Below are 14,278 nucleotides of genomic sequence, written 5' to 3'. Positions count from 1 at the left end.
AAAGAACCTAACTGAAGCGATTTGCCCTGTCTGCAAATGTGCAGATGCATATTGTATTAGGTTTTGCACCATTAATTTGGTAGTCGATTTTTCTATCCTTCATTTGGTATACATTATGTATTGCTTAGTGATGACAAGTCCTGCTATGAAATGCTAACCGTAACAATGCTTTGTCTCCTCAGCCCAATTGTCCAACCACCACCATGGGAAAGAAGAGTCGAGTGAAGACTCAGAAGTCAGGCTCTGGAGCCACTGCTGTGGTGTCCTCCAAGGAAATGATGAACTACATCTCTGAACTGCTGCAGAGTATGTTTACCTTCAACTTGTACACCCAGTCCACCTTCACAGTTTTAGCATGGCGAGAAATAGCAACAGAATTGTGTGAATGACAACTACTGTGAATAAGGGCATACGCAGTATTTGTTTTCAAAGGCACGTTGGCATACAACATTTGGACCATATATGGGATGTGAAGTCCTATTGCATTTAGCTGAGGAACCAAAAATTATAACAAAACATAAAGTGTGCAGATGGGCTTAGTTTTCAGTATGATAGGTAGTTACTGAAAGGATGCGTGTTGTTTGCTGTCACAGAAGAGAATATGAAATCAGTGTTCTTGCTGACAATCATGCTAACCAAACCGAAAATGTACCCTCCTAATTTGTGGCAATAGCAAGAATTTAAAAGCATTATACTGTAAGTTATGCAGCTTTAATGCAGTGCTTGGCATTGAACTTGTCTGTGCTCTGTGTTGATTGAATTGAATGTGTTACATTAACTAGCTACAAACAGGTTCATCAGTCCTGTTGACTAGGATTTCATCAGAGGTGCTACAAATGTTGTTTAGCTGTATTTCAGATAAACATTCTGTGGTTCAGGTAGTTTGATTGAAAGTGATGGTGGAGAGGTGTTTATAGTCAACATGTTTTCCCAGAATGCAGCAGTGCAGCACCCTCTGCTGGTAAAGAATGGGAAGAGTACATCCAGATCAGAGGCTTGGTGGAGAAGATCCGCAAGAAACAGAAGGGTAAGTGCATGTGCAAACACACAATATATGTATATTTTCTCTTATTGATATCACAGTCGTAAATAATGTTTAAGTAATAAGCAAGATTTCATTTCATGTAATTAAAAGTAAGGGATCATGGTTAAATTATTATTATCATTAGCTGTCATGATGTATCACACGGTTTCAGAATGTCATCTTTGGCGTTCAAGTAGTTCTTTGAGGTGTGTTCATCCTGCTGCAGTGAAACGTCCGGTCGAATCATGGTTGGACTAAAGGTTTCTGAGGGGGCTATGCAGGGACCTCTAAAGCCTTTTTCAGAAATCGGATCACTTGAATCCAAAGAATGACCAAACCATCAATACATTAAGCTTAGTTCCCTGAAGAATTCTAAAGACATTTAATCACAGACAGGCCTGAGTGACATAATTATTGATAGTTTGCCCTGTCCTTTTTTATTATATTTAAAGATTAGGCAAAAATTATTTTGACCTTAAGCATTTCATCAAGGTGTGATGGTAACTGTGTGACAGAACAGTTTTGCAGGCAGAGTGGGGCTGGTCTTTTGAGAACTGCAGTGGGATCTATAATAACACCTCCCTCCATGCTCCTCTGTTGTTGTTGGTCACATGGTGATCACAGTGCACCTGTGATTGGCTTTTTGTGTGTCACTGATAACATTAAGGAAAATGGCGGGCTGTTAATGAGCCGGGGCGTGTCATTTATACGCTTTCCACTGGTTTGCATTTAATGCATTCACATGAAACTACTAAATATTTTATCAAAATATTTTCTTATTACGGTTGATGAGTTGTCTACTGCTACACGTCACATATTGCAATAATTTTATCACCCAGAACTCTTACAGATACAAAATTTGCTCAACTATTGCAGTCCCTGTTCAAAATATGCCTGTTCAGTTGCTTGGCCCCTGGTATTGCTGATAGCAGCTTTTTTAATGAACTGCTTATCACTCTACACTGATTACTGATTAGAAATAAACAAAAACTAATAATTAGCAAACGCCTTGTTAGATGTAATTGGTGCTGACTTGTCTCTGGGTGTAAAGTAATCTAGGGCTGCACCTAATGATTATTTTCCTATCTATTCATGTAATTAATCTCTTTCAATCAGCGGATTAATCTAGTGATTAATTCATCAAGGACGATAGAGATTATGTTTGAATCACTTAATTGATATAACAATTAATTTACCAAAACACAAATGTCAAAAACTCTTCATATTGATATTTAAATATTTAATTGAATCATCTTATCGGCATCTCATCTAATTTCCATGTGACTGCCTGTGTCCTCACTGTGGTTCCTGAGCCACATTAATTAATTAAATCACTGTATGTCAGAGAAACCCTTTGCCTGAACTGGAGAACTTGTTTTGCCAGTTCTCAGTCATAAATGTAATTTTTGAATAAACAGACAATACAAAAACAGTAGAATAACCATGTCTGTCCGGGTAACCACAACCACAAGTTGCCTGGCAACATCTACCTTTAAGAAAATGCTCATTATCTGACCACAGACTGAGCTCTTAAATCATGTTGCATCGAAACAGTTTTTATGCCCCTATAGCAGAAGCTCTCTGATGTGAGGTCCCTGCAAGGAATAAAAGCTGGCCTGTGTAACTATAGTGGGCAAACATCACAGAAGTAGTGAACACATTGAACTAGATGTGGCTGAACTGCTTCAGTCATAACTTGCATCTGGCAGTGACAAACGCAGCGTCGAGCACTAAGGATCACACAGCCAGAGCAGTAGGCCTGTGCCACAGGCATTGTGTCGGTGCAGTCTCTCAGAGCTGTTTGAAGAGAAGAGATCTGGCAAAAGCACAAACACAGCACTACAACCCACAGCATGGCCTCATAATGGTCAGCTGTTAAAGTTTTATCAATGATCAAATTGCATAGCGTTCACACTCCATAAAATAACTGTGCCACATGTTCTCAGTGGGGTTCAAGTCAGGGCTTTTCTCTCAGTTAGATCAGTATTTACTATGATTTTCGCCATCCAGACTCTCTTTAGTCTGCTTGTGAGGAAGTCCAATATCCAATGTAGTACATTTAAATAAAATAAAAGACACATGATTGATTGTTGTTTGTGTGTGTCTGTGTTCAGGTCTGTCGATAGTGTTCGAGGGCAGCAGAGAGGACTACTTTACAGACCTGATGTCGTGGGCTGAGGAAAACAATGCGTCCTGTGATGGCTTCATGGTGACCAACTTTGGAACAGAGGGCTACGGCCTGCGGGCCACCAGAGACATCAAGGTGAGCTCAGCCCACTGGAGGTCACTTTTATTTTTGACTTGCAAGAATATCAACGTTTCCCCAGTACTTAAATCACTTAGTAACCCCCCAGTCCAGTCCAGAATCAGCCTCAAATTTGTGCTTAAAGTCAATGGACAGTGGATAGCAGGCTTAGAGGCTGAGCAAGAAGCTACATTAAGCATTATATTTGAGAAACAAAAATATTCATATAACAGAATAAAAATTCAGATATGTCAGAATAAACAATCAGGTGAAACACTTGAATATCCCAAAATAATATTGAGTAGTGTATGCGTATTGATACTTACACTGTGTGTGTATTTTGTGGTGAAACCATGGGTTAAGGTTGGGATGATTACTGAAGTTTTACTGGGCCCGCTTCCACGGTTGCTATATCGCTGTGGCAGACTGCAGCTATTCTAGACAATACTCGCTTTTCCACCGGCCGCTCCATGGCACGTTCAGCTCTGTCCCAGAAGTGACTCTCCACTCTGCTCTTCAGAGAATACGCGACAGGTCTATTTTTCACAGAGTAGATCGAGCCAGACGGGCAAATTATAACATCTGCTGCTGACTCGGGCTCTACAGCACAACAAAGTTGGAAACATTAACAACAAAACAAACCATTTAACTACGTAGCCTATTCAGCCACAACAAAAGCACAGAAATCAAGGAGAAATAATGAAATGAATACAGTCTGAGCAAGTCAACAACATCAGACAGGCGTGATGCCGTGCTTCTGAAACGATCCCATTGGGAGGTGAGGTGAAGGAAAACAAAACGGCAGCGCACACACCAGGAAACAAAGATGTGCCCAGTGGAGTCAGGGGGTTAGGGTTAGGGTAAGGCTCAAGAAAATGAGTGCAAGTCTATGTAATGTCCTCACAAGAGATAAAACAAGAATGTGTGTGTGCGTGTGTGCGTGTGTGCAGGCAGAGGAACTATTCCTGTGGATTCCCAGGAAGATGCTGATGACTGTGGAGTCGGCCCAGAACTCTGTACTAGGTAAGGCCTTTAAATGATAAGGATATTAATTTACATCAGGAGGAGCAAATAGGAATCATTAAAAGATTATTATTATTGTTGTTGTTGTTGTTGTTGTTGTTCGATAATGGATATGTAAATGTGAAAATGAGACATATAATTTGCAAATTGCTACATCTTTGCTTGGGGAACTGTTGCATGTTGAATCTCTTTGACCACAGTTGTTCTGTAACATTATCAGAACATTTCTTGCCTTTCACTGTGTGTAAATTACAACCGGTACCACAGCAGTAACACAAGATGTCCACTCTGCATAAAGTAGCATTTTAATACCTGCAACTGACTGTAACCTCTGTGTCTTAGGTCCTCTATACAGCCAGGACAGGATTTTACAGGCTATGGGCAACGTGACACTGGCCTTTCACCTGCTGTGTGAACGGGCTGATCCTGTTTCATTCTGGCAGCCATACATCCGCAGTCTTCCTCAGGAGTACGACACACCACTGTACTACAAGCAGGAAGAGGTGGAGCTGCTGCTGGGCACACAGGCGGTGCAGGACATTCTGAACCAGTATAAAAACACTGCAAGGCAATATGCTTACTTCTACAAACTGATACAGGTAAGCATAGACACTGAACACACCCACATACTTCAGATATACAGTCCAGTCTATGTTTTCTCCCACCCCTGCTCCTTATGTGTATGAGTAGTTCCCTGAATGGCCACCTGAGGCCTGCTCTAAAAGCGAGCCTACTCCCAGAAGACCCCGTGTTAGTATGCCCAACCTAACAGCAGAGATAAACATGTTTACACTTTTGGCCTCTTCACCTAATTTTCCTTGATGATAACTGTACAGGGGTGAATTTTTATTCAACCCATTCATTCAAGTCAAAAAATTACACATAATTAGGGGCACAGGCAAAGGGCTGAGCGCTTTGAGTCACATAAGCTGGTTCCAGAACAAAAAACACAAAGGTTGACTCACCAACATCAACAGCTTGCACTGCTGAAATGTAGTTGTGGTCCACAGCTCTCATGTTTCTGTGATGAACGATTGGAGCACAAACTACTTTGTCCCAAAAAATATTCATGAAGTTTGGTTCAATAATGAATTTATTATTGGTCTTCTGAAAATGAGACCAAAGCTGCTGGATCACAAATACACATCCAATGAAAACAGGCCTGTTTTTACCAAAACAACCAGTGTTTGGTATACTCCTTAGATGTAACTATTCAGTGTTCTCAGCAGACCAGATGGCATGTAGCAGATGACAGAATGCTCATTACAACCATAAAAGACTTGAGACTTGACCTGGACCTGCAAAAAATGACTTGTGAGCATCTCTGGGTAGTAGATGTTACACAGAAGAACATTTATAATGTTTCACTGTTGTTACTTTGTGACTCTTCTTGGAGTAGATTTTAAAATGGACTATATATTTCAAGTTGTTGCATTTTCTTCTTTTGATGGAGTAAAGAAAAAAATGTGGTGGATTTAATTACAGAACCAAGACTGTGACTGTTTTCCTCTTTTAATGTATTGAATGCAGACCACCAGGATTTCAGAGCTTTCTTTAGTTTCTCTGCTGTTAAAGAGATTTGAGCAAAAAAGTAAAGTTATATTCATGTAACTTCAATTTGACAATCTTTGCAGTCTCCCACATTGCTGTGGCAAGCAGCTGTGGTAGAGATCAAGTCAGCTGTGTGCCTGACGTGCTCCACCATGACCAGGAGGGGGAGGCAATGGGCCAGAATACCTAAAATGGGATGTTGAAGTCATAGTTGAACTAAGAATCATGATGACTGATATTTTCTTCCTCTGGATTTTGGTTGGCAAATACATTTCTTTTAATGTGATTGATTAGAGTGTTTTCTATAATTAGAGCAACAGCACTATTTTGCTTTTAACTTTTAAAATGATCGCACAAAGGCTCTCTGTCCAGTGTAATGTAACAAAAAAGAGATACAGAGAGAGTTATTATGGTATATGGTGAACAGGCGCAGAAAACGGATAGGATGGTAATCTCAAAATATGCTAATGTGCCATTATTAATCTGAAACATTGATCCGACAGCTCAGCTTTGATCAGAACTCACCACAGTCCTCTGTGGAATTAGACTGTTCTAATATCAAAGAAGCACAGAAATAAATAGTTTTCAAAGAATTTGTTCTGTCTGTCAGCAGCAGTTTATTTTAATTAGATGACATACAGGCAGATGAATGAAGGTATTGCATTTTAAGATAACATGCATGAGATCTTCATTTTGTTTTTCTGTCAGACACAAATTTAATCTACTATCTGAGGTGGTGCTTTGGTCTGTTTGTTGCCTTTCCTGTTAGTTTTAGAAAAATGTACGTCTTTTAGAAAGTACATATAAGTGTTTAAAATTCTTCTAAAATCAAAGGGGAACATAAGAGAAATGCTTTGGTCGGTCCTTGATTTAAAATCACTTTACAGTGCAGTTACAGTGGACTCCACTGAGTGGGAGTGTTGCAATGTAAATGACTTACTGTCAGTAAACTTGAAGAAGAATCCCACTGAGGAGGAGTTTATCTACTGTATCTGGCATGGACTCTCATCACACATGGGCTGAATGCTTGTAATCTCAGTGTTGTGTTCTTCGAAAGGTAGTGATGTTCCATGCTGTCCCATAATACAAATCTAAACTTTTTAATATCTCATCTTCAATCTGATAGAAATTTAGTGTGAATGTTTTACTAACATGTTCACCTGTGATCATGCGTGTGTCGTTATGGATGGATACATGTGGACTAAATGTAAAATCTAACCAAAGTTATGAAAAATTTATATATCATCTGTTGATGGATTTTCATTACAGATTATCACATTAACCTAACAATACAGGTGAAGAGTTAAATCTTTGAAGAATAAAATCATAGTTATCTCAAAACTCTTGACAACACATCAGTATACATCAGTACCAGCTGGTTTTTTTTTTGTGCTTACTCTCAGACAACAAGTTGACTCGTGCACCACTGTAGTGCCCACATAGCCGCACCTCCTCCATAAGTATTTTAGCTTTGATGCTGTTGTGTTTCACACACAGTACACAAACCTCATTATAATTACCTTTAGGAAAAATCTGGAATTTTTTGCCCTCAGTGTTGTGTGAATTTGTCGCTGTGGTATCAAATATTGATATTTTCGAGGTGTTGTATTGAAGTTAGTATTTAGTATCGTGACATCACTAACTGTTTATACATTTTAGAATATCTGTATTTGGGGTTTTTTGTTTCTTTAGGTGTCACAAATATATAAAACCTTGAAGTCAATACAGTACAAATATTAGCTGTAAAATAAAACCACTGAATGTGGTTTCACTAGCTGCTGAATAGCAGCTAGTGAAAAGTATGAATGATTAGCTTTTTTTTTTTTTAAAGTATCAATGATGAAAGAGTAATATAACATCTTTGAATTTTTCATATATATTCATTGAATATTAACACTTCCTCATAAAAAAAACTTTAAGGAAAATTAAAATCATTCTTCTCGGGAAAATTTACTGTCCATATGTTTTAAAAAGAGAGTTTTTAAGCTTTATACCATTTTTATAGTCGTGGCAAGCAAGTATGGCAAGGACATAAACACTGAACACAATATTTTGAAATCTGCAGTCTAATCAAGTTAACCTAGCACTGCACTCATCATGTTTGCTGCCGTCCATAGGCAGTAATGTTAACTTTCAAGTGGCTCACCTATCTAGTGCTTTCAGTCTGTATGATTGTGATTGATCTGGCATCTATTTAGCGGTCACGGTATGCCCGTACAGTGTGCTGGTGAGTAATGAGTCTGGTGAGTCAATGTTTGCATGGAGCGTAATCACTTGTAACAGGACACCACTGTGGCTAACAGATTGTGACAGTATCAAAACAGGATTTACAGTCGTCACAGTAAGTGTTGGACTGTGAGGTTTGGATGATTGAGTGCTGTATGTAATAATGATCCTGCTGTTTGACTCTCTCTCTCTCTCTCACAACCACATGCACACACACACTCACACACACACTGTGTTGTGCTTGGCCTGAGATGGAGACTGAGTAAGGAGGGAGAGTGTGTCCTTTCCCCTCATCTTTAATACATCTCCTTTCTTTGTCTCACACACACACACACACTAAGACAAAGACAGACACCCACGGAGTCTTCACTCGTCGTGTAGCCGCTCGCTCTGTCCCCACCTCCTCCCTCCTCAGATGACCGGGCTGGAAAATTAGCTTGTCACATTGGCTTTGAATTGAATTGACCTGAATGTACCTTCCTCAACCGGCCTGCACCCCCCTCTCTTACTCTAACTCACTCACTCTAACTCACCTCCTCTGTCTGTCCGTTATGTTAAATGTATGATCAGACACACAGATATATGAGATATGCTGGTGTATACAGACAGGCCTAATAAATATCCACATTCTCCCAAACACACATGTGCTGGTGTATGTAGAGGTACATCTCTGTAGGTTGGTCATCTCAACCTACAGTTAAAGGCGCTCTGATGAGTTGGCACCGATTGCTATCCACCGACATGTGTTGTAAAAAGCTTGATCGTAGGTCTAAAATGCCACACGCTTCAGGACTCTGCTGCTTGCCAGCTGCAGCTCACTTCCTCACCTCCTGCCAACATCAATACAGATATTCGGCACCCTCTTGGTTTAACCAGCACAGATTATTAGCAAGGTCCTGCCAGCCAGCTGATTGTGACTGAGGGGACAGATGGACCAGTACCAAGGAACCTTTTGAATTGTTTGTAGCAGCTGTTGTCGAGCCAGAAATGGGCAGCGATCATGGCCACTTGGTGTAGCAGCCTAAAGTAATTTTCCTGTATGTTTCCCACCGAACACCACAGCATGTATTCTTGAGTTTTGACAAATGTGTTGCTTGCTTTTTCCTTCTCCATAAAACATTTTCAAAGCCACATTTTCCATTTCCTTCATTAATGTTTCTATATATTTTTTTAAATGTGTTTTTTTTTTTTTTTTTTACATCCATGTTAGCTAGCTAGCAGCTGCCTAGTGCTTGGCTTGTTGTGGTGTCATTGCCACAATGTGTTTGTCACTTTAACAGTGTGGGTCTTTGTGCATGTGCCAATAACAAATAAAACAGGACCTGAAAACACTCCATAGCACAGCTATAGTGGTCAAAATAACTCAACAGAGTACCCTAAGGGCTTGTCTTAATTTCATATTCAACTACATCAGCCCAGAAATCATCTCCCTTATGTTTTGTTTCTAATCTTGGCTCTGATTGGTCACACACCGACATTCTTCACTGATGGAAAATACCCTTGAGCTTTTGCTCTAAGGTTTCTTGTCCATTCATTGATTTAGAAGATTTTTACCATATTGTGGTGCATGTCTGTTCTCCAACACATACACTCTCTCCACAGTGGCGCATGATAGATGACCCTTGTCTTTGGATGGTAATGCATTAAGAGCTCAGTGTTTGTGTGTGTGCACATATGTGTGTGTGTGTGTGTGAGCGGGGGATCTGCGAGACCAGTGTGAGTTTGTGTTCGTGCGTGAACAGACATAATCCATTCAGCAGTTTTTTTGTTGTTGTTGTTTTTTTTAACACCCATGTGTCTATCGGCTGCAGGCCTGTCAGTTGGACTGTAACTGAAGTGTGTCTGCTAGTCAGGGCTTTTGTCTCCTCCCTTGCCAAGGCCACTTTAATGTTCTACCTTTTAAAATAAATAAATAAAGAATTAAACTCTCACACATCACAATTGATAGTCAGTTTAATTTAGTGTTCATTAGAAGTTTATGTGTCATGTTTCTCATATTTATATGTCTTCAAACTAGGTTGACTTACAATGGAGTTGAAAATGGGCATGGAAAGTAATTTTCTGTATCAGTATCCATATCAAAATGATATGAATGATAAAATTAATTAATGCTCTTAAAAGTTAAGAAGATAAGATTAACATGATCAATGTTATTCACATCACCTGTCAATGATTTTAATGTTGTGGGTTGTGCATATGTGGGATAAAAAAAAAAAAAAAACCTCTTATAAAACCTATATAAAACCTTTATTGTGCCAGAGGAGGATGCAGGAAAAAAAACTGTTAAAGTGCCTCCAGTGATGTGAAGAAGGCGATGTCTCTGGTTCTGCAGTATTGATTTTGATCATACTTTTCTAATGTCTATTGCAAACATGAATCTTACTTTACTTTCTGGATTATTGGTTCAGCTTTGACTTATTGTACCATTCCTACTCAAACTTGATGCTGTTGGTGAGCCCATTAGCTCAGTTGGTAGAGTGGGCATCCCATGTACAGAGGCTTTGTCCTTGATGACTCAAACCTAGATCAGTTTGAGTCCTGGTCTGGGACTGTCCCAGCTTTTGCTTCCATTAACCACACAATTCTCCACTTCCATCTGGAATTCTCCCTCAAAATCACTGGCACTGTCCTCTCCTGGCTAAGGTCCTTTCTCACAAACAGACAGTTCATCAGTATCAACAACTGCGGCTCCTTGGTCCTCTCCTCTTCATCCTTTAATGAGTCCAACAGTGTTCTAGGAGTGCAACTCTCAGCTTTTCAAACACAGATGCCTACATTACCTACATTACCCACAATGCAACATACACACTGCATTTTAATTTAATCACTTAAGTTGCAGCTTCCTCTGGAGCCAAAAAAACGTATTTGAATGTATAATATTGTTGGAGTTACCCTTTTAAAGCTGACTTGGAGCTTGCTGGATCTTGTTACTTCTCATTGTCTGCTGTTTTTTTACTCTGCCTTCCTATCTTTTATTTTTAGTTTTCTCTGTCTTGACTCAGTTCTCACTCCTTTCCCCCTCCATCCATATCATTTCCCTCTATCTCATCCCTCTTTTCATTATTTCCCATTTAACTTCCTCTCTTCTGCTTAAGCTAAGGGCTGTTTGCAAATGGCTCTGGTAGGTGGTGGCTGTGGCTTTAAATGGAGATTGTGGCATTAATGGACACACTCTCCAACACACCACGCACACGCACACGCACACGCACACACACACACACCTGTTTCAGGCTCAAATTGATGAGGCAGATTTATGACGGCTGCTGGCCACAACAAATTAAGTTGACAGTGATGTATGTGGGGGGCCCGAGTGTCACAGTGCACCACCGACCACAGGCACTCACACACATACAGGAGCGCCCCAGTGGTGGCCCCCTACTCCCAGTCCTTCTTGTTAGGTGTCCCTGTCAGGCAACCCCCTTCCAGCATACCTGCATAATGAAATTCCTCATTCTGATTTGTGTTTTTCCATCTCTCTCCTTTTCCTCTCATCTGCTTTCTTCCCTGTATCCCTAGACTCATCCTGCAGCCAGCAAACTGCCCCTCAAGGACAGCTTCACATTTGATGACTACAGGTTAGTGTCTGTGTGTGTCTAAGTGTATACGCAGAATAGGCATGTATTTGGATTGTTCATGTCATCGTGTACATGATCATGTGAGTTGTATCTATAAACTGGAGCAAATGCAAAAGGATATGTCTGGATTATGGCAACTTGAGTTTATTTATGTAGTAGCAACAATAATAGTAATAGAAAATATAGTAATAGTAATAATATTAATAAAAGTAATATGGTGATGATAACAGCACTAATGTTAATAATATCAATAATGGCTAATATAATACTAATAACAGCAATAACCTCAATAATAGTAATGTAGTGATAACATTAATGATATTAATGGTAATAGTAATTATACTAATAACGGAAATGGTAATAATAAGTCATAATCACAATAGCAGTTATAGTAGTAATAATAATAATGTTGTTGTTATTAGCAGACAGAAAAAAGTAATAATAGTAAAAGGTAATAATGGTGGTAATAATAATGATGATAATAATAGTAACAATAATAGTAATTGTAACAGTGTACTCCTCAAAGTAATTGCTGACATCAGGGAAGATGAGACGTTTAAACAGGTTTTGAACAATTGTGTGGTCCACATGAAACCAACCAACAAAAAATGCCTCGGGTGAAAACACATACAATCAGACACCATTAATGCAGAAAACAGTAAAAATTATAACCCCAGTTGTCTGAAACAAATACGAATCTTACTTTATTTTCTGGATTATTGGTTAAACTTTGGCCTACTGTCAGATAACCTGACCGATCATCTGACTGCTTGTGTTCTTTGGTCCATCCAACGTCATTAAAGCAGTGACTGTGTTTTCAGATTTCACCAACTAACTTGATGATCACAATGTTAACAAATCTGATGGAGATAACTGCCAAAATACAAAACACAACAACCAAGTGGTAATAAACCATGTTTCTTCATTAGGCTAAGTTATTGCATGTTAAAGGCGTAAAGAAAGTGGGCCAGTGATTAATTATTCCTTCAGTCTCTCCTTGCTGCCATTCTCTCTCCATTAGCCCTCCACTTTTCTTCTCATCTACCCTCCCCCCATCTTCCTTCCCTCTCTCTCCATCCTCATCTGATGCAAGCCTTCTCTCTCTTTGGCAACATTGGTGTTAAGTTGAACTTCCTTCTTCTTCATGAAGCTGTTATTGTGCAGGATGTCAGTGTAGTAAACAAACTTGACTGTAACAGTTGTGGATTGGTTGATTGTTTGACAGGTGGGCGGTGTCCTCTGTGATGACCCGTCAGAACCAGATCCCTACTGAGGACGGCAGCCGGGTCACTCTGGCCCTTATCCCCCTCTGGGACATGTGTAACCACACAAATGGACTGGTAAGGCCTTTATCTCACTCTCACACACTTGCATACATTATAAACTGATGAAGGATTTTACTGACAAGTTTTACAAGGAATTTTGACTTGACTGGTCATAATTTACACACAAGGCTAACAAAGGTAAGTTCAAAATGTTACACCGTTTTGGTCCTTTCCAGTCGGGGAATGTTATTCTGATTTGGTGGCTCAATCAGTGCAGTTCCGGATGTGTTGTATTCCATGGTGAACGACCGGCTATCTAGCTGTATTGGAGCTTTCAGAGAACACACCATTGCAAGTTGTGCATATCATTCTAGATTACATGCTTTGTGGGCTGTTCTTGAACCTCCAAAATGAGATGGTAGATTGAGATGAGAGATAAATCAATATTTGGTGATCCAGCATACTCTTAGGGGTGAGAGGCTATTTCGTGTAATTTCTTCATACCAGATGTACTAACCTCTGCTGATAGTGTGGATAACTAATGTATTTTAAGTAAAAAAAAATCTGAGTAGACCCAATTGATGCATTTATTTGTTGAAATGAATCTAATTTTATCCAAGGGACACACGTGCAGACCCACCGTGTTGTAACGTTTCACTCAACTTGCTTACATCCTCACAATAAGTGCAATAACTCAGCTGTACTTGGCTGCTATAACAGTGGAAATGTTAATTTAGTGAACAGTATCTTGCATGCTGCCTTGGCTGATGTGTTCAGCATGTTGTTTTTTTGCACTTCCCTTACAAATCAAAATAATTAAGAAATGAAGTGGGGAGTCATAAAGATATCTTTATTGAGCATTTTTTAAGTTGAATTAGTGAAAGTTGGTTTTGTTCTGCAGATCACCACTGGCTACAACCTGGAGGATGATCGCTGTGAATGTGTGGCGCTGCAGGACTACAAGGAGAACGAACAGGTAAAGAGACAATGACTCACTACCCTAACCCACTGCAACTTAGTCCTTGGACTTTGTCATCTGTCTTGCTTCTCTCTAACACTAACCCAGTAATCACACCCGTAGTTCTTAGACTCAGTCAGTTCAAGGTTGCTTTCAACAGTCAGAGAATTATGGAAATCCAGGTGGAATAGACCATTCACAATGAAAGACAGATGCCAAATCGATATTAAATTGTTTTTATTTTTTTATTATCTACATTCTTTGGAGTGGTTGTTTATGCTATTGGCATTGAACCAAATTCGCAGTGGAGCCAGGGCCACAGCCACAATTCAAGCCATGACTCAAAGTCCTTACCCCCTAAAAGAGAATACCCTAAAATAATTTGTATTTTTCATATGTAACAAGTAAATG

At 39.6% G+C, this 14,278-nt stretch overlaps 1 protein-coding gene across 1 annotated transcript in view; it reads left to right on the top strand.

Moving 5' to 3' along the window:
- setd3 (SET domain containing 3, actin histidine methyltransferase) overlaps positions 1-14,278 on the top strand; it is a 28,028-nt gene that overhangs the window by 5,644 nt on the left and 8,106 nt on the right. The window contains exons 2-9 of the mRNA XM_037125488.1: positions 183-306; positions 935-1,027; positions 3,139-3,287; positions 4,220-4,292; positions 4,635-4,891; positions 11,586-11,644; positions 12,870-12,984; positions 13,811-13,885. Of these exons, the coding sequence (XP_036981383.1) occupies positions 204-306; positions 935-1,027; positions 3,139-3,287; positions 4,220-4,292; positions 4,635-4,891; positions 11,586-11,644; positions 12,870-12,984; positions 13,811-13,885 (924 nt within the window). The 5' untranslated portion in view covers positions 183-203. The remainder of the gene's footprint in view (positions 1-182; positions 307-934; positions 1,028-3,138; positions 3,288-4,219; positions 4,293-4,634; positions 4,892-11,585; positions 11,645-12,869; positions 12,985-13,810; positions 13,886-14,278) is intronic.

Source organism: Acanthopagrus latus, chromosome 16 (genome assembly GCF_904848185.1).
Source record: "Acanthopagrus latus isolate v.2019 chromosome 16, fAcaLat1.1, whole genome shotgun sequence".
In the NCBI taxonomy this organism is placed as follows: Eukaryota; Metazoa; Chordata; class Actinopteri; order Spariformes; family Sparidae; genus Acanthopagrus; species Acanthopagrus latus.
Note: the sequence above shows the minus strand (reverse complement) of the source record. Positions and strands in the feature narration are given on the sequence as shown.